The sequence below is a fragment of the Dreissena polymorpha genome, chromosome 16, assembly GCF_020536995.1.
Source record: "Dreissena polymorpha isolate Duluth1 chromosome 16, UMN_Dpol_1.0, whole genome shotgun sequence".
In the NCBI taxonomy this organism is placed as follows: Eukaryota; Metazoa; Mollusca; class Bivalvia; order Myida; family Dreissenidae; genus Dreissena; species Dreissena polymorpha.
The window spans coordinates 36783446-36804783 of record NC_068370.1 but is presented as its reverse complement, the minus strand read 5'-3'; the positions used below and the strand labels follow the sequence as shown (position 1 = coordinate 36804783).

The following is a 21338-nucleotide window of genomic DNA, read 5'->3' as shown; positions in this document are numbered from 1 at the left end:
ACATTCATATGTTTGGGGTTTTAATAAACATCTGATTTCGTCAACACCATTTATAAACACAACCTTATTAATTTTGCAGTTCAATTTCGTATGATTAAAATTCGGAGTTATGTGGAGTAATCAGCATAGAAAATCTATGTTTATATTGTTGCATACCAATTAAATATCGTTTATTTTGCAGAGCTTTTTATAATAGAAAAAAAAAACACACGTTGTTTAAGTTTTTTCCACTGGAACTAAACCCGGGGCCTCTTTAAGTAAACGCTTAAGCTTTACATCACAGGGTCGATGGATTTTACATGGTGCGTACTCTTTGATTTGACCAAACTATCGCAGTGTTACACACATTCTCTAAAACCGTTCGGGATGACAAATCGATACGAAATAGGGCGATATTGCACGTCGTTAATTTCATGTATAACATCTGAAGACTGATTTGTTATTTGCCATTACTATAAGCAAAATAAACTATATCATAAGCACGTAAAATTAAATACTGCACCTGGAATATGCCATCAATGCTACTTGAATCATGGCCGAGAATGGGCATTAACGATCACCCTGTTTTACTCCGAGCGCACATTGAAAGCTATCACTTAACATATTTCTGTGTTTGCCAGATTACTTTGTTGAGTAATTCAGGTAAAAATATGAGTGCCTTACCTCTCATTCCTATTTTTATTAGCTTCAGTCAAAAGTTATCGCATTTAACGTAATAAAATACAAAGAGGTTACTTGTTTGATTCGGTGGATTATCGATTTTAATTCACAAGTGATCATAGAAAATAATATTTTAACGAGTGAAAAAATATTTTTTCTATGATCACTCGTGAATTAAAATCGATATTCCACCGAATCCAACAAATTTTCTTTTTCTTTTATGCTTTCTTCGACTTTTATATACATTGATAAAGAGTTTAACTAAATATTTCGCTGGGATAATGACGTCATTTCGTAAAAAAAGTGACGTCATTTCACAGTAAACAGTGAAAATATCGATAATTTTCACTGATTATTTTCTGAAATTATCAGTTTTAATTCACTGATATTTCTATATATACCACCGGAAAGCATAACATAAATGTTTGTTTATACAATCCTGGAAGATCATGTACCGTAAACCACTTAGCCTTAATATTGCATTAAGCAAAGGTATGCGCACGACGTCTCGGTCTTCACGAATCGTTGACAGACTCTTTATTTTGACTATAGGTCAAGTTGAATTGTTGGGTCTAATGGGGTCGAAATCTAGGTCTTCAGATAATCATAAAAAATACACTCAATCAAATGATGTCAACGTTTTTTTTCCACATAATCCGTTTCTTACCCGTTATTTTCTCGTTATTTCCAATGTTTGTTTATCTTTATCTCTTTACTGACTTTGAAGTGTAATACGCCCCAACTTAATGGGTTGGCAGTTTCCACACAATAATTTATTTTGTGTGGGTAAACGACTATGAATTAAGCATACTTGTCTGTTTGGGGATTGTATATTGATGATTGTGTACTGTTTCGAAAAGCTTAAATAACTTAAATAGCTTCATTGAAACAAAATCAATATTGTTTATCGATACAAAATTTATATCATATCAAATTCCATCTTGTATAAGTACATGTTTCTCGCAAGCAAAATTAAGTGCTCGAAACCTTGTAACAAAATATATACTTTAATAAATATGTTGATATACATGTATTTTGATGAATATGTTTTATATACGCTATGTAGGAACCGATGAGCGTTATAACTGTGGACTGGGGCACTGGTGCTGGGTTCCCGTACTCGCGTGCCGCTGCCAACACGAGGGTTGTGGGCTCTCAGCTGGGGGCGCTGCTGAAAGCGCTGCACGAGAAGCTCGGACTTCATATGGACAATGTTCACATCATTGGGCACAGTCTTGGAGCACACATTGCTGGCTACGTCAGTCAATTATGTGATGCATGTCGCAATGTAGGACGAATTACAGGTAAAAATGTAATCAACAATCATTTCCATGATCAAACTATAGTTACTTAACTATATACCATACTATACTCCCCCCTCTGTCCTTCTCAGGTATGCATAAGTGTATAACTGTATGCGAGCCTATTGACTTGTCATTTGTTCACCGATTACACTATGAATGATTTACAGTGGAGTGATCGAAAGTTGCTACTTTCAGGCCTTGACCCCGCGCAGCCAGCCTTTAAGGACACGCCTAGCGTTGTTCACCTTGACAAACAGGATGCTCAGTTCGTGGATGTTATCCATACGGACGGCAGTGAGTTCAACTACGTGTCAGGTAATACAAAGACTCAAGACTGCGCACAGCGTACGTATGTGTTACACTGTTATGCCATAATGACGTTATTAAAATAAAACTCAATTCAATGCGTTCAGCACGATTGTATCAAGATGGTAATATCTTGCACAAGGACGTAGAAGTGCTCGTTTAGGATTTCGTGTAATTAAAAAATAAAAAGAATCGTTCAACAATCAAACGCCTTCCGTGTACGCTGCGCTAAAAAAGCGATATCTCACGTTCAATGGAACTGAACGAAGAACTGAAGAGGCGACAGCATTCCGCGGGGTAGTTTGTAGTCATCAGGAGAAAAAAAGAAAATGAGTGCGAGATCAGCCCGAAACATATTTTTTACATTGAATGATCAGAGGAATGAATTTATTACACGAAATATTTATACAGAACTGAATATAAATGGAGTTTCATGTATACTCCAACGGTGTGTACGGCTTCGTCTTCTTGTTTGCTAAGTCCGATAATCTTGCGCGTCCGGTAAACTTGCGCACTCCGCAGACGACGAATGGTTTTCTTTAGTAATGAAAGATGGAATTTCACATTTTTAAGAATTAAAGGATTTAAAAGGTACGTATTCCATGCAAAATAAAATTCGATCATTACATTTTAACACCGGTTGTGTCATCCCTACAAATGTAATGTAAACACTGACCTACTTACGGTAAATTCGAAATGAATCACAAATTCCCTGCAGTCTATAGCGTTTTCATACTTCAAATTAAGAATTCATAAATCCAAAGTGTTATCAAGCATTCCATTGCAAAATATCCGATCAGTTATGTATTTTTTGGCAATTGAAAATATATCGTATCAGACGCCATTGTCATCATTTCCCGCCATTCTGTCAAACCACATTTGGTATGATCTCCGCATGCGCAATTGCCTAGTTTTGATATTTTCTGTAAACTATGGAAGCATGATCTCGGTAAAATTAACCCTGTTATGCATAAACTTTTTTTCACGCTAGAAATCAATCATTTTATATTTTTATTGTTTTTAGCTCATCTATTTTTTGAAAAAAAAATTATGAGCTATTGTCATCACCTCGGCGTCGGCGTCTGCGTCGGCGTCCGGTTAAGTTTTGCGTTTAGGTCCACTTTTCTCAGAAAGTATCAATGCTATTGCATTCAAATTGGTACATATACTTACTATCATGAGGGGACTGGGCAGGCAAAGTTAGATAACTCTGGCGTGCATTTTGTCAGAATTATGTGCCCTTTTTATACTTAGAAAATTGAAAGTTTTGGTTAAGTTTTGTGTTTAGGTCCATTTTATTCCTTTAGTATCAAAGCTATTACTTTCATACTTGCAACACTTACTAACTATCATAAGGGGACTGTGCAGGCAAAGTAATGTAACTCTGACTGGCATTTTGACAGATGTATGTGCCCTTTTTATACTTAGAAAATTGAAAATTGTGTTAAGTTTTGTGTTTTGGTCCACTTTACCCCTAAACTATCATAGATATTGCTTTCATACTTGGAACACTCGCAAACTATCATAAGGGTACAGTAAAAGGACAAGTTGCATAACTCTGGTTGTCATTTTTACGGAATTATGGCCCTTTTTTGACTTAGTAACTTTTAATATATGGTTAAATTTTGTGTTTCGATCCACTTTACTTCTAAAGTATCAAACTATTGCTTTTAAACTTCAAATACTTTCATGCTATCATGAGGTTACTGTACCTGGCAAGTTGAATTTTACCTTGACCTTTGAATGACCTTGACTCTCAAGGTCAAATTATTAAATTTTGCTAAAAATGCCATAACTTCTTTATTTATGATTAGATTTGATTGATACTTTGACAAAACTACTCTTACCTGACATACCACAATAGACACCACCCAAACCCCGAATCACCCCCCCCCCCGAATCCCCCCCTATTTAAAAAAAAAATAATTTAAGATCATCTCACAAATGACCACCACACCCTCACACTATACTATACCCCCCCCCCCCCAATGTTTATTTTGGAAACGGTTAAAAAACACAAATATTTATTTTTATTATTTTATATTTGAAATACCGTCCAACCATCGCAACCAAGAATACCCCCCCCCCCGAATTCCCCCCCCCCTAATTTTTTTTAAGATAATCTCACAAATGACCACCACACCCTCACACTATACTATACCCCCCCCCCCACCCCACCCCCCCGAATCCCCCCCCCCCAAATATTTTTTTTTTAAGATCATCTCACAAATGACCACCACACCCTCACACTATACTATACCCCCCCCCGAATCCCCCTCCGCCCAGAATCCCCCCTATTATTTTTTTTAAGATCATCTCACAAATGACCACCACACCCTCACACTATACTATACCCCCACCCCCCCCCCTTTTTTTTTGAAACGGTTAAAAACACAAATATTTATTTTTATTATTTTATGTTTGAAATACCGTCCAACCATCGCACCCAAGAATCCCCCCCGAATCCCCCCCCCTTAATTTTTTTTTTAAGATCATCTCACAAATGACCACCACACCCTCACACTATACCCCCCCCCCCACCCCTCCAGTTTTTTTTAAACGGTTAAAAGACACAAATATTTATTTTTATCATTTTATGTTTGAAATACCGTCCTACCATCGCACCCAAGAATCCCCCCCCACCCCCCACCCTGATTTATTTGTTTGTATTTTTTTCCGCATTTTTGGAAGATAATGTAATAAATGTCCACGCCCCCACACTATACACCCCTCTTCACTCCACCCCTCCCTCCTTTGTGATTGAAAATGAGATTCCCTTCACCTTTAAAAAGAAAATAGATGAGCGGTCTGCACCCGCAAGGCGGTGCTCTTGTTTTTTTGGCTACAGTCAACAGAATGCCACCATCATCATCAAATAAACCGAAACATCCGCATTAAATAAGAATGGTTTTACAAACTGCTTTTTAAATAATTTTCTGGAATGTTTTTTTGTCCCTAAATGGACACCATATGTCTATAATAGTGCCTAAATGAGGTCATTACATCATGTGCGCAACATTACCGGACACTGAGATAGTTTGAAAATGAGGTGAGTCATGTTTGTTTTGAAATCAAATAAGACAGTTCTTCACTGAATGAACCAGATATTTTTGTGTTAATAAGCACACGAACTTCTTATTTTCAAAATACATTTAGATATTTTGTTGTAAATTTATAAAAGAACATGTTTTTTAACCAATTGACCCTTTAAAGGGATCTTTTCACGCTTTGGTAAATTGACAAAATTGAAAAAAGTTGTTTCAGATTCGCAAATTTTCGTGTTAGTTATGATATTTGTGAGGAAACAGTAATACTGAACATTTACCATGCTTTAATATAGCCATTATATGCATCTTTTGACGATTATAAAACCTAAAAATTATAAAGCGTTGCAACGCGAAACGATTGAATAATTTGGAGAGTTCTGTTTTTGTCGTTAAATTTTGTATAAATACGAAGATTGCTTATATAAGGTATAAAATACATGAAGTATGTGTACTCGGCGGAATAGCTCAGTAGGCTAAAGCGTTTTTACTTCAGGACTCTGGCAGGACTCCAGGGGTTGCTGGTTCGAAACCTGCTCCGGGCAATGTTCTTTTCCTTTTTTTAATTTTATTCTTGATTTTTTACTGGAGCTTTTACGATCCAATGTTTACATTTATCGAAATGCGCAAGATTACTGGACAGCATCGTAACAGCAACCGGTACATGTATTTAAAATGTTACTTATCCCTTAATTGCTATTCACTGTTATACAGAACCTAGGACGCATGGACTCATCATTCGCGAAACACTTCTCTCAAAACAGGCAGAAATACGCGTTAACGTTCTCGTTCATGCGCATGGAATACCCGCTTATGACCGATTCTTGTCATTTCACAGGCTACGGCTGGATCCAGGAGGTCGGTCATGTTGATTTTTACCCTAACGGAGGGATGGATCAGCCGGGATGTCCCACTGAGAGTGTGGGTGGATTCGTGTCGGCAGCTTACAAAGAGGGTCTTAATGGTAAGAGATACAGGTCAATACATCAATATTGTAATACATAGTCATAATGTGTGTCGAAACTAACATGATTGTTACATCCTGTGTCCTGTAGTAAGCCACGGACATGTTGGTAAAACGACAAGTTCTGTAGAGGGCAACTGAGACAAAGGGCAAACGATATGTTCTGTAAACGAAATGAAGCGGACAACGTAGACAACATAAAACGGGTTTAAACCCCAAATGCTTTGCATTGACCGTTCCAAGGCGGTGACCCCAGCTTTATTCTTCTATGTGTGTATGTTGTTTCGTATTGTGTTGTTTGGTAAAGTGTTTTGGCAAATGGTCACTTGCCTTAAATAAAGGACCAACAAACTGAGACATAGGTCAAACGACCTTTCTATCGTAAGCAACGGATACATAGGTCAAACGACATATTGTTACGTACCTCTGCTTTGAGGTACACCGTTTTAATTACTTGATTAATTACAGCTTTCAAATAGCTGTTTATATAGTGTTACGCTTGTTCAATCCGTTTTAAAATATGACACAAGTCCATAATAAAAGTTTAAACAATAATTTATGTGTGCGAAGATAAATAATCGCAATAAACAACCCGTTAGACAGCAACACAATGTAAGTTATTCCTAACCGCCAGCTTCCCGGTAATCCGTACAAATGTACGAGTATGCTCCAGAGTGAGATTAGTACATCACATGGAACAAGAAGAATTATTTTAAGGTAGTATTTACAAAGTTAATAGCGTGTGACGCACACTCAGTCAGTTCTGCGTTCTTTCAGTATTTATGTGAATAAAACAATAAACGTGTTAAAAATGCTTCTAAAATCAGTGTTACTTAATGTAAACAATCTTAATTTATATCACTGGATGATTACTATAAAACTTATGTGATAACGACTAAAAGGTATTTGCTTTGAACAATGAAGGACTCTTTCGACAAAAATTACGTCTATGTACACAAAATGTACAAAGGAATGATTTTTTCTTTACAGTCATATACAATTTAGTATTAAATCTAGTCTTTACTATTTAGATTAACATTCTATTATCAGCCTACTATTGTTATACATTATAGATCTTATTCTGCAATTGTTTCCAGTTATTGAACTAGGGTTGTCTAAGCCCGTGTACATGTTGAATCACTCGTGCATTTTATTTAATACACAGGACGGCTGTTTCACAACTGGAGTTAAAGGGACTGTCAACCACGAATAACGAAAAAAGAAAAGTTCTAAAATACCGTAATCTTTAACAATTATTAGTGTATATTGATTAAAATATCACGTCTGGTACATTACATTACTTAAGAATAGTTCATATTTTCAGAATATTCGGTAATAAACTTTCGCGATGTGAAATCGAACGTACATCGCGAAAATAGGTGACATAACGATATACACACTATAAATAATGCAAGTAGATTGATCATTTTATATATAAAATATATACAATTCACAACGCATGCACAATTTGCATTTCTGGGTTTACCACGTGACGATGATGATCAATCTACTGGCGTTATTTATAGTTAACTGGTAGTTACCTGGTAGACATACCCAGTAAAATGTATTACTAAATATACTGAAAATAAGATAACTTAACAACTTTGTTCAAGTAATGTAATATACCCGTCGTGATATTTTAATCAATATATACTAAAAATTGTTAATAAATACGGTATTTTACAACTTGTCTTTTCTTCGTCGTCGTGGTTGACAGTCCCTTTAAACTTTACTATATGCTATAAACCCTTTTAGTCTATATTGGATCATTTAAATATCTATTCAATGTATAGATTACTTTTGTATGGTCCCTCTAACATTAGGCAGTTGCCGCCTTTTTGTTCATGAGGTTCCCATGCTTGTCTCTGCCAAAAGGGTATATAAGGCTTTGGATTTTTTTTAATTGGTCGCCGAGTTCAAGAGACACCCAAGGTAACTTTTACCTAAGTCGAGAACGGAGCCTTCCCCTCCCCTCTAAATAGTAAATTGTTTGCAACCATTAGAAAGTTAAATTCATTTTATAAGGACTTGTCAATTAAGTTTAGATTATTTCATTAAATAAAGTATTTAAAATATTTATAAAACAGTGATTATGTTTAACGTGTGCTTATATGGAACAACAGAGAATTTAAATAAAAATGTGTCTTGTATAAAGGTGTTTTGGTTGTAAACGGTATTTACGAAGGGAAACCGGTCGTCTTCACACAACTAAGCACAAAACACAACACGTTTTGCATTGGGCAAGGCTTGCGATAGAACAAAAACAAAGGTTAGTAAGGTTTAAAATTCGAACCGCAAATCAATTATAATTTCAATTGTCTAGTGATAAAAAGCTTTTTGTCTAGAGAATCATCAATGTACTCATCTTTAGCCCTATCAGACTTCCATCGACCATGTCGCTTCAAACATCTCTAAAACACGCCCTCGGCGTTAGCTAGTCTAAATAATTACATATATATAACCAATAACTGGTTTGAACAAAAAATCATTTGATTCATCTGACCAATTTGCTAATTACATATTTGTTAATAAAACGCCATATGGAAAGTTGTAGTTGTACATTTTGCAATTATAATATCCGGACCATTTGTATACATGCCAGTATTATAATGGCGTACATTAATAACAAAGTGATCAGATTTCAATTGTAGGTCATTACAATGAAACTCACTTAATTTGTTAATATGCATGATACATGTACATGCACAACCCAAAAATGATCAATCAATGAAAACAGTGGAATCTCCATATATCAAACACAATGTTTGTATCATCTCTAATGAATGCACATGTACATAATACATCTTTCTTGTGAGATGGTTTGAAACACACACGCTTTGAAGCTTCTTATAATAGTTTGTTAAATCTTTCTTTGGATCATGTACACTATTAATAGAATGGATCCATTTAATATGTGTAAAACACAGATGTAAAAAACGTTATTAGATTTCCTCGACCCATCAATCGAGCCATGTACATTACTACTGATATATGTAAGGCTGGCATGGCGACTACATTTTCTTCACAGTATTTGAAATGTGCACATGAATAATTATTTTCTTCACCGTATTGTCTGCTCTTGATTGTTCTAAGTATTTACTTAGCCATTCTGTCCGCCATCTAATCTCTTCGAAGCCCATGCAAGCCCGAGCCCTCTAATCGCTCCTTCAGAGTACCTCTCAAAACATTTCCTGTCAAACATATTTACTATACATCAATAACTGTATTGTGATATGCATCTTAACGCTATCTTATTTAATGAAAATCTAGTGTTACCAAAACAACCTGGAATCATACAGTCTCTACCAAACTTTTTGCAATATTTCACAATATCTCTTAAATGTCCGTATGACAAATCAACATTAGCCAATAAGGCGAACTGCCCCTTTTTGAAACAACAAGGATGCATTTTGCTTTCTCCGATATCATCTTATTGATACAGATTGATACCAACCTAGTTTCTGAACTAACCAGTTTACATTGTTTCCCCATACACTAAGACACCCACTGCCTCTTTTCATTGAATCCAGTATCCACACAACATATTTAAATCTAAAGCTATTTCTTTTGACTACCATTATATAATATACATTTTACAATTTATTGTCTGAATACACTTTGATGTACGAATTTTGCAAAGCATTTAAAACATTTCATATAACATAACATCCGGGGACCATAGCATACTCTCTGCTCTCTTCGTGGAGCATCTCTACTCACTTCCGGGAGCAATCTACTGGGCTCTATGTCCACTTCCGGGGACCATAGCCTACAATTTTGCTCACTTCCGGGAGCAATCTACTGGGCTCTATGTCCACTTCCGGGGACCATAGCAAACTCTTTTTGCTCACTTCCGGGAGCAATAACATACCTTTTCTAGCCGTATGCAAGGCATTTTCTTGATCATAAGAAATTTTACTTACGTCATATTGAACGACGGAATACTTATCCGGTTTATCTTGAAAACCAACTTCCGGTGGCTTAATGTATTGACTTCATATTAAATCACAATATGCATTACCTGTTACGTTTATAGAAACACTGGCAGTGTACCTCCTTGATTTTAACAGTGTAATATAGTAATCACTTCCAGGAATAACTGGTCTCTTTTCGTCAATAATCTGTTCACATCCGGGAACAGGTTGCTCTTTTTATTAAGATCATGTACATTCCAAATTTCTCATTTTCGGGTCTCAAAGACCACGAGTACATACCTTTACTCTCTTCGTCAATGGAATAAAACAAATTGAAAATAAATTTGCTTTTTTATTTTTATGAAAATCGTTAGCTTGACAGTCATTTCGCCTATATCTACATTAAAGCTACAACTTTCTATAAAACCTCCATAAACCATAACTTGTGGTACTTGCATCAGCAAATATATTATACAAAAACAACTGATTGTGTTTGAATCTTTTCGTTGATTAACTGCCTAGTGCTTTCTTTACATAATCTAAGTTTGGAAATAGCTTGCAACGTTACAATAACGGGAGCTTTCCAACTAGCTCTGGTATTTATGCAATTGTATATATGCATTGTTATCACAAACTTTATTTACAATCACACTCTGAAAGGAAATTATCTGCCCTACAAGACTAGCTATTAATTTATCTTTTGGTACTACTTTTTCTTTCGTTTGATAAATAAGATAGATCATCGAATCAATACTTTTTTCTAGCCTAGCTACTCAATTTTTAATTATGAAAAACTGCATTTTATGCATATCGATCACATGCCCGAGCCATTCTACTCTCTGAGAAGGAATCAAAATACTGTTTCTTCAGCCAGTTAACATCCAAACTCGTCTAGTCACTAGCATATGTTTTTTTATATTCTACACGGTGATGTATGCCATCATCACAAAAGCAAATAACTATTTTAAGTCAATTTGACGTAAGAATGCTAGTACACCTCATTTTAGTTTTAACGAGTTTTAGTAAATATATGATCGGCCGTTATCGTGCCAAAAATAAACTTATAACAACCTAACACTGCCTGCTATTCTCTTGATAGCTCAAACCACACCGTTCGTTAATGTATCATTATCATGATACGCTCCTCTAATATCGAAAGTAGAACAAATAAATAAATATATAATCGGCCGTTATCGTGCCAAATATAAGTTTATAACAACCTAACACTGCCTGCTATTCTCTTGATAGCTCAAACCACACCGTTCGTTAATGTATCAATATCATGATACGCTCCTCTAATATCGAAAGTAGAACATATAAATAAATAATAATTTTTAATATATCGAGGCCTCCCATTCTTATTAAATACGACTATAAACGTATTAACGGGCGTATTAACAACATGATAAATGTCACGTGGGTTTTCAGTCTACTTACCGACAAACTTCCGGTAACAATATTTATTTTTTATTCTATGATTTTTTTCTTTTTGATAAATTTCTATACTATGATCCTTTTGATCAATTGCTCCTTTTATCTCTTTCTGTACGTTACCGTTTTCCGACGGAAAAGGAAACATATAACCGCAATTTACTACATCTAAAATGTAACAACCATCCGTAGCCTGCTACAGCTTGGCTACATGGGCTTTCGTTCTTTTTACCGGCGAGCTTCTAGCATCAATTTCTATACTATGATCCTTTTGATCCAGTTTTATAATAAGATCCTTTTGATACATTGAGACAGATCTTTTTGTACGTTACCGTTTTCCGACAGAAAAAATAAACTTATAACCGCCATTTACTACATCGAAAATGTACTTACTATCAGTAGTCTCCTGCTACTTAACCGCGTACGTGGGCCTTCCTTCAACTTACCGGCGAACTATTCTTGGATCCTTTTGATCACGTTCGACTTTAGGAACTTTCTGTACGTTACGTTTTCCGACAAACACGAAACTACCCATTTTCTGATAACGGGGTTCTATACATAATTAACTTAACTTATTGGTCGAGCTGTTTGCTGAACATCCAGCTGCTCCTTTCCGATGACCCGGTTCGCCACATGCGAAACATAGTCCTGTGCGTCTCAATGGTAATTGAGTTTCAGCCCCTTGTGTTGCGATGTTAGATGAAGCTTCCGGCTTCTGATATGACCCGTCAAGAGCGCCGCGTGGCGTTATGTTTCCGCCTTGTTATATGCCATCGCCTCTACCTTGTATTTTTCTGCAAATAACATTACGTCATCAGACTCGTAAAACATTTACACATATACACATAGAATGTATACAACACCACAAAGAATAGCAATTTATTCCCCAGTAAGTTCGAAAGCTTTTTTCGTGTTCTACCATTAATGACCTGTGAATTTTCGGTCACGTGCCATCAATATTTCTATTTGTAAATTGATCGGCTTTCTCTTGTGCTGAAATTGTTACTTGAAATATACATTGTTTCAACTCTGTTACTACTTCGTAACACTCGATACTATGCTCGAGATTCAGTATAACGGATTTAACAGATTAACGTTTCTTTTAGCACTTATCTTTTCTATGATGCGTTCCAAATCTTGCAGCATGGACACCTTGTGTTCTGCTAAAGTCGACAACACGATGTAGGATTTGTTCACGAACACAAGTTTACTGATCGAAGTCTAGCGTAGAACTGACCAAACAATTAACACCCCGTGCAAATTCCCGCCTATGTCCACCTGAGTGACCATCACTCACGTGACAACCACACGCATGAACGAACCGCACATATACCTGTTTTGTGCGGTGCGTTATGTTTAGACATACGTTCTGTGCTATACTCCGTAACGCACAGAACTGAAAAATATTTTGGGGGCTCGTCCGGGATTCGTAAACTTGCATGTATACTGTAACATTTTGTGGCTAGTTCGGTCATTGCAAATCTTCATGTATATTATGTAAGGTCAATTTATCTCTGTTCTTCAAACATATGGAAAATTCATCATGATAGTGAACGAAATTAATGCTATATATTGGAAACTCGTTAACACAGTATACATGTATATTGAATACATTGGCTGATGAGTGTACACCAATCGTAGGGCATATTGGTATCTCAATTTCCTCGTGTAGTTGGCAGTGTGTATTGCCTTTGAAAATTGTACATGTAGTCCACACTGGTTGGATCGTAGTCATCAGATCGTATCTAAAGTGATTTAGATAGTGTACATTGCATTGCAAGGCATGAATTTGAAAGACATTTACACGTGGCTTTAATTAATTGTGGAATGATGTAGTTGTCAACACAAAGTTATTTTGGTATAATAATTACAATTTTGAATCTTGATTGACATCATTTCGCCCCATTAATGCAAAAAAATAAAAGGTACAATGTGCCTTCTTATTCCAATGTCACATGGTACCTTTTTGCACCAAGGGGGCGATTTTATAACTTTATATTCTTTCCAAATGAGTGAGTTCAAAGCATGGTGGATACCTATCGAACCATATCAAAAAGATTGTTAATCTATAAAATCAAGTACAGCCGATGATGACTCATTTTGCTGGGTTCTTACATTGACCTTCCAACTTTAAGGTCAAACAAAGCATGTGATGACACAAACAAAAGAACAATGACACAATATGTAATAAATAGCACTGACTTTAATCAAGATCTGTCACACATGGCTACAAGGGAGACAAAATTTGATAGAAACATTACGCACCATGACAGGGGAGCAAATGTCTTGGATAAAAATAGTTCACACATTGACACAAGGGGGGCAACCTTTGATAGAGATATGGCATATCATTACACAAGGGGACCAGCCTTGAATAGAGGCACATAATATCATGACACAAGGGGGACAACCTTTGATAGAGATATGGCATACCATGACACAAGGGGGGCAACTCGCTTTGATACGTTGGTGTCAAACAGGAACGCACACACACTCCTATGAGCATAGACAATACATGTAAAAATGACAAATTACTCTGCAAATTATAGACAGGAATCATTGCACCATCAATTGCAACTTGACTTGGCATACACATCTCCAGATGCAAAGAATGACCAAGTTCAACAACAATCAATTAGGAACTGTCATATTGTGCATACACCACATTGGTCTGGGTATGATGGCAATTTAGAACGAAAGAATTAATGACCAGAATTCTGGGCACCAGTGACCAAAATTGGTCAGTGACGTGACTAACCAAAAATAATGACCAAGAAATTAGAACGATACATGACGTCATTTACAAAATACTGTTGTATTCTATCTGCTTTCCGTATAACTATATTGTATAACTTGCTCGTAATATATCACAATTTATTAACAATTACAACAACTTTTTTAATGTCCGTTCGTTGGCTCCTCGTCTCGCTCTGGGCGTCGCGTCACTACGCATGCGCCAACGCGCTTCCGACAGATCAGCAACAACTCTCCAGGTCAGCCACAACATGTCATAACAATGAGACAAAATGGCGCCTTATTTAGAAAAAACAATGAAAAAAAAGTATTCAAATGGATGGCTCACCGCTAGATAAAAGTTATGGTGATGTTTAGATTATATAGACTCAGTTGTGTACATGTGTCAATTGTTTTATATAGTCACATAATGTCACCAGAATAGAATGAACAACTTAAAGAGGCAGACAATTGAACAGGTATGCTATATCTATGTTGGTTGAGTCGTGGGTAATTTTCATAAAGTGATTACATCAGAAATATTTGAAAAAAATTATGACTATGAATCATATAAACATAATTATTAACTTTTGTTCTTTATAGTTGTTGCTTTTTCCAAATGTTTATCGCCAGTAATAATAATAAATAATCAATTGTCATGACAGTGTCAAACTACCATCTTGAAAATGTTTTTATGTTGAGCCGTGTATTCTGATTGGCTATCCCAATTTCAAGAATTGCATATCTATAAATAGCCTTTAAACTCACAGGTGGAAGTAACGTACCCTGGATATTTTTTTTTTTAGGAGTCCAATATATTCAAATTTATATATAAAATAATGTTTAATGAGAAAAAAAAATGACAAAGAGCCATGAAAAGAAATCCACACCCTCTGATATTTGAATCATAACAAGGTCCTTAACTAGAATTTATCATAGACCTGTCTTCGCAGGCCGCAAAAATGTCAAAAGTATCTTTAATTCAAAGCATCCCTTGATCCTCTTATGGGCAATTGGACAACCTTTCAAAAAAAGTTAACTTAAAAAAATCTGTCCAGCCGTTAACTCACAGTCGGTCGATAACCAAGCAATATTTCCAGTCCGTTTGTCAACCCGAATAAATCTTCGACATGATTCCAATATCAGAGGGTGGGGATTTTTTTCATGGCTCTTTGTCAATTTTTTCTCTTTAAACATGATTTTATTCAACATGATTCCAATATCAGAGGGTAGGGATGTTTTTCATGGCTCTTTGTCAATTTTTTCTCATTAAACATGATTTTATATATTTATTTGAGTATATTGGGCTCCTAAAAAAGATATATTAAAAAATATTTAGGGTACGTTACTTCCAACTGTGTGGTGACCAGGTCAAAACTTTTTTCTGTAAAGACTGCATATTGTGGGAATGTTCTATCACGTAATTTCACGCGATCTCTGTGATCACGACTCTAAAGAACCCACGACTCAACAAGAAACTACCATAAGTGCAACTGTTACACCTGGGGTGTATCAATATTCTATAGTAGGCCACTGAGACATTGGTCAAACGACATATTCCATAGCAGGCCACTGAGACATAGGTCAAACGACATATTCTATAGTAGGCCACTGAGACATAGGTCAAACGACATATTATATAGCAGGCCACTGAGACATATGTCAACGACATATTCTATTGCATGCCACTGAGACATAGGTTAAATTATATGTTCTATATCAAGCAACGGAGACATAGGTAAAACGACATATTCTTTAGAAGGCCATTGAGACATGGGTCAAACGACATATTCTATAATAAGGTACTGAGATATAGGTTAAATTACATGTTCTATAGCAAGAACGGAGACATAGGTCAAACGATGTATTCTTTAGCAGGCCATAGAGGCATAGGTCAAACGACATATTCTATAGCAGGGTACTGAGATATAGGTTAAGTTACATGTTCTATAGCAGGCCACTGAGACACAAATCGAACAGCATGTTTTGTAGAATTTCACGGAGACAAAGTTTAATGACAAGTTCTGTATCAGACAACAGAGACATAGGTCAAACCACATATCTGTAACAGGCCATGTAGACATATGTCAAACGAAATGTTATTTAGCATGCCATGGATATATAGGTCAAACAACATATTATGTAGCAAGCAACGGAGACATAGGTCAAACGACATATCCTGTAGCATGCCATGGATATATAGGTCAAACGAAATTTTCTGTAGCAAGCAATGAAAACATAGGTCAAACGACATATTCTGTAGCAAGCAACGGAGACATAGGCCAAACAAAATATTATGTATCAAGCAACGGAGACATAGGTCAAACGACATATTCCGTTTCTTCATCATAGAATATATAATTTCCAAATTGTGTGCATTCAACTCGCCTTGCACTGCTGGGTGGATACCGCTCAAACGTTCATGGTTGAATGACCTTGATGTGTTGATGACGATAAAGAAAGAAATTTCGGCTGCCACAAGGTTTGGCTGAAATATGGCCCCTTGTCTTTTTGTTAGATTACAATATAAAATATAAACTACCGCATGATATAATGGACTTGTCCGGCTCCAATCATGTGCCGTCGTGTGTGTGTGTGGGGGGGGGCATTCTCTGAATTCTCAATCTCTGAATTCTATTTTGGCTCATTATTGATGAAACTTGGCTAGAATGTGTATGCTGACAATAGATAGGCCAAGTTTGAACTCTGATTATTAAGGTCGAAAACTTTTTCACTAGGTATGTTTTAGTTAACACGTGTTACCACTCTAGAAGCCAATATGGCTCAATTTGTTGAAACATGGTTCGAATTTTTACATTGGTGAAGTCTACGCCTTTCGTGTGAATAGTTTGAGTCTTGGTTAAATATGTATGCTAAAAATCAGGTTCACAAAGTCAACGCTTAGATGAAAACTTGTTACCGCACTAGAAGTCATATTTATGTCTCATATTGATACAACGTGATAAGAATGTTTATCTTAACAATAACTTTGCAGAATGCTTATCTCGATCCAAAGGTAACCAGGCCAAATCGGAGAGAGAAAAAAACAAACTCTTACACACTCGTAGATGAGACATAGTCCTGTTTATCTTGACCTTTATACGCAAAGTTAAAATCTGGGTCATATAGTCAAAAGCTATGTCACGAGATCAAATCTTTAATAATTATTATATCACATAAAATCATTTAGCATTTTAAACATGTTATGTGATACTCTTAGTCTACTTAACAAGATATGTGTTCGGCTACAGCAATAGGATTTGGTTGCATTACCAAGATATGTGTTCGGCTACAGCAATAGGATTTGGTTGCATTACCAAGATATATGTTTGGCTACAGCAATAGGATTTGGTTGCATTACCAATATATGTGTTCGGCTACAGCAATAGGATTTGGTTGCATTACCAATATATGTGTTCGGCTACAGCAATAGGATTTGGTTGCATTACCAATATATGTGTTCGGCTACAGCAATAGTATTTGGTTGCATTACCAAGATATGTTTTCGGCTACAGCAATAGGATTTTGTTGCATTACCAAGATATGTGTTCGGCTACAGCAATAGTATTTGGTTGCATTATCAAGACATGTGTTCGACTACAGCAATAGGATTTGGTTGCATTACCAAGATATGTGTTCGGCTACAGCAATAGGATTTGGTTGCTTTACCAAGATATGTGTTCGGCTACACCAATAGGATTTGGTTGCATGACCAAGATATGTGTTCGGCTACAACAATAGGATTTGGTTGCATTACCAAGATATGTGTTCGGCTACAGCAATAGGATTTGGTTGCATTACTTTTTGCGGTGTATTTTTTTCACTGATGGAGACACACATCGTTTACTTTGGTGTCACTGTTTTGGAAGTGTTCCTATACAATCTTATTGATAACACATGCTTTACCGTATAATAGGGGCGGAGGATGAGCTCAGCTGTAGCCACAGTCGGGCCATTTTTCTGTTCACGGAGTCCATATTGTCGACGTGTGCCTTCTACGGCCACCCTTGCTCCAGCCTTGAGGCACTGGACATGAACGCGGCGAGCTGCCTCCGCTGTCCCCTCGGGGTGTGTCCCAGGATGGGATACCACGCGGACAAGACTCCCAAGGCCAGGGGAAAGTACTTCCTTAGAACAAGAGGAACAACGCCGTACTGTGGTACATAACTCGCTTGCTACGTTTTATGGATGTTTGCATGAACATCAAGACACAGTTTCCCCTCTCTATGTGTGTCTTATATATATTTATATTGAATTCTCATTGGCCGACACAAACATGCATTTACACGTCGCAAGATGAACACTTACAGTATATCCTTGTTCTTTTAAGGCCAGAGTCAACACTTGACAATCGAGTTTGGCAACATGCCCAGCACCTCCGGGGTTGTGACTGTTGAGATGGTTGGTCGCGACCAGAAAACCGATTCCGTCTCCTTTAACAGGTCTAAACCCTTTCAACTGGTTGGACATGATATTTATAAAAAATAATATTTTAACGTCTATTTCTTTTTCGAATTACATCGTTCTTTCAAAGTCATGTTTCCGTATTCAATCAATACAACCACATATTTAAAGATATTGTTACACAAAACAGGCGCATACTGCATCAGCAATCAATTTTTCATCAGTCATTATTAAAACACCCCATTTTTTCAAACACACCAATGTGTACGGTGTATTGTAAGAATAAGAACGGTAGCGATTTTGCTAACTGCGAGTAAACATGTTAAGTCTCATGAATGTTCACGTTCATCGAGGCTTGTCTCCTGCGAAAAATGCTTTAAGTGACAATCAAACGCTAATAGATTTGTATAAAGTGTACCTCATTTAAATTGATATTTCTTTACAGAGCAAACGCGATCTGCGATTTAAATAAAAAGACTTGCTTCCTGTCAAGAATGCTTAAAGTGCCATTAAAAAATAGAAACTATTACTGTTAAAAACGCAATCGAACGCTGACAATTTAAAAAATTTCAAATTGCACATCATATTGACATATTTTTTAACAGAACATACATTACACGCGGTCATTATAAACTATGTTGTTTTCAGTGACACCTACAATCCGTTCCAGTCCGGGGAACGACGTGACGTATATACTGTGGATCGTGAAATCCTCGATGACGTCACTGCAGTGCGCGTAACGTACGTGCGCCCCACGAGTTACCGGTGGTGGTGGTCCTCCGGAAACGCCACGCCGTATTCAGTATCCATCTCGATGGTTACCGTGACAACCGCCGATGACGGTCGAAGGTACATGTCTGCATATATTAGCATTCATAGATGCGCTCATCAAGGGGATAAAGTCACAAAACAAAAGGCACACAACCGATTGCTCTAGGATCAAACCAAGTTCATGTCAATGGATATTACCATTTTTAATTTAAATAATTCGTGTAAAATAATGTCGCTTACATATGTGACATTTATTATCATAATTTTAGAAATGATAGGTCTGTTTTCTTTCAAATTCACAATGCGTCAATAGCGTGTATTAACATGAAAAGCCCTCATAATAAATCCTCGAGGTGTTAACCTCCATATAACTGTATTATATTATTCATTCATTTGCAGCGTGCATTTTTGTGGGGATCACCGTCGTATCTCCAATGGCAACACGATCAGACTCGACCGGCTTACCACGGACCCGAACCAGTGCCTCTATGCACCCATACTGTCCGGCCAGTAATGTCAACCAGATGTTACCACGCTATTGACTTGAATACAAATGTAATGATTCATACAATAACTGTCAAACCGTTACTGTTGTGGTATGTTGGTACACCCATTTAATTGCAATTTAGAATAGAAGCATTATAAAAGTTGCGTTCAACATGGTTATATTTTTACATGTTAACCGTTTCCGGCGGTGTCTTGTTCCTTGTTTACTTCAATATCATTTTCAGGAGTACATGCTGTTATTAAAATAACTTCCGATGGATGTTTGATGTGTACTCAAAGTCATAAATAATTTAATTTCGATAAAGACACTAGGGAAAACCTCTGGTAAGTAATAATTTTTGCCGATTTAAAAAAAAAACGAACAAAAACCTGTCCTTTGTCAATCTAAACATGACCACATGTGAAAATAATGTGTACATGTATTTTTATATGTCGTTTCTCCGGGTAACTTTTAGCTTTGGCAATTCGTCGTTAGGTCGCCATTCCAAACCACGAAAGAACGTTTTAGTCTACTATTGTCGTTTGGACTAATATACATTGCGTGTTGTAGTGGTGTCGCCTGTAAAGCCCGCCAACTCGCCAGAACGTGCTGACACACCAAAACACCAAGGACCTTCATGTGTCGTTAAGGTGGGTATAATCGTTGTTTTAGCGAATTGTCGTGTTAGCGCCCTTCAAACCTACCAGCGCATCAGAACGATCTGAGAGAAAGTATCCGCTATACATTATCCACGACAAAAGTCTTATGTGAGAAAACAACACTATAGATCGAGTAGATAGCCTTTCAAACAGACACGTCAACGATAAGACAACACATTACACGCTTGTCAAAATACAAGCACAGGTGGTTAGCGTGTGGCTATGATATTAATTAGTTAAAACATCATTTTGAATGATAAATAATCATATTATAACGAAAAATCAACTTTTCTGAAGAAAAATATCACTATCAAATATATATATATATATATATATATATATATATATATATATATATATACATATATATATATATATATATATATATATATATATATATATATATATAACAAGGTATTCAACTCGAAATCGCCCGAAAACAGGGTGCATTGCTTTGAACAGCCATTACTTCACCAATTTTGCAGCGATTTTCACGATCTTGGCCTTATTTAACGATGAAATGAATTTCCTTTCTGGAAATGTACATGTCTTGAAATATGTTAACAAATGCTGGGTCAACGTTTGAGAAATAACATGATACACAACTCGCTTGACCTACTGGACATCGATCAGACCCGATCTAAGACTGAAATCCTCACGG

General features: G+C 36.4%; 1 protein-coding gene and 1 long non-coding RNA gene across 4 annotated transcripts in view; one reads left to right on the top strand and one right to left on the bottom strand.

Moving 5' to 3' along the window:
* LOC127862888 (pancreatic lipase-related protein 2-like) overlaps positions 1–20395 on the top strand; it is a 36171-nt gene extending 15776 nt beyond the window's left edge. Inside the window, exons 4-11 of one of the 2 annotated variants that reach the window (XM_052402150.1) lie at positions 1727–1964; positions 2160–2279; positions 6153–6278; positions 18273–18515; positions 18687–18798; positions 19409–19609; positions 19931–20086; positions 20263–20395. In XM_052402150.1, the coding sequence (XP_052258110.1) occupies positions 1727–1964; positions 2160–2279; positions 6153–6278; positions 18273–18515; positions 18687–18798; positions 19409–19609; positions 19931–20045 (1155 nt within the window). In that variant the 3' untranslated portion in view covers positions 20046–20086; positions 20263–20395. Of the gene's footprint in view, positions 1–1726; positions 1965–2159; positions 2280–6152; positions 6279–18272; positions 18516–18686; positions 18799–19408; positions 19610–19930; positions 20183–20262 lie in introns of those variants that run through there. The other variant, XM_052402149.1, reaches the window with a different exon arrangement.
* On the bottom strand, positions 8545–12840 carry LOC127862892 (uncharacterized). Of its 2 annotated transcripts, XR_008040840.1 has the most exons (3): positions 12719–12840; positions 12196–12417; positions 8545–9469 (listed from the first exon to the last, which is right to left on the bottom strand). It is a non-coding gene; the product is annotated as an uncharacterized LOC127862892 (long non-coding RNA). The 2 variants fall into 2 exon arrangements; XR_008040839.1 differs by having other exon boundaries at positions 12196–12837.
* Positions 20396–21338: the final 943 nt, after the last annotated feature.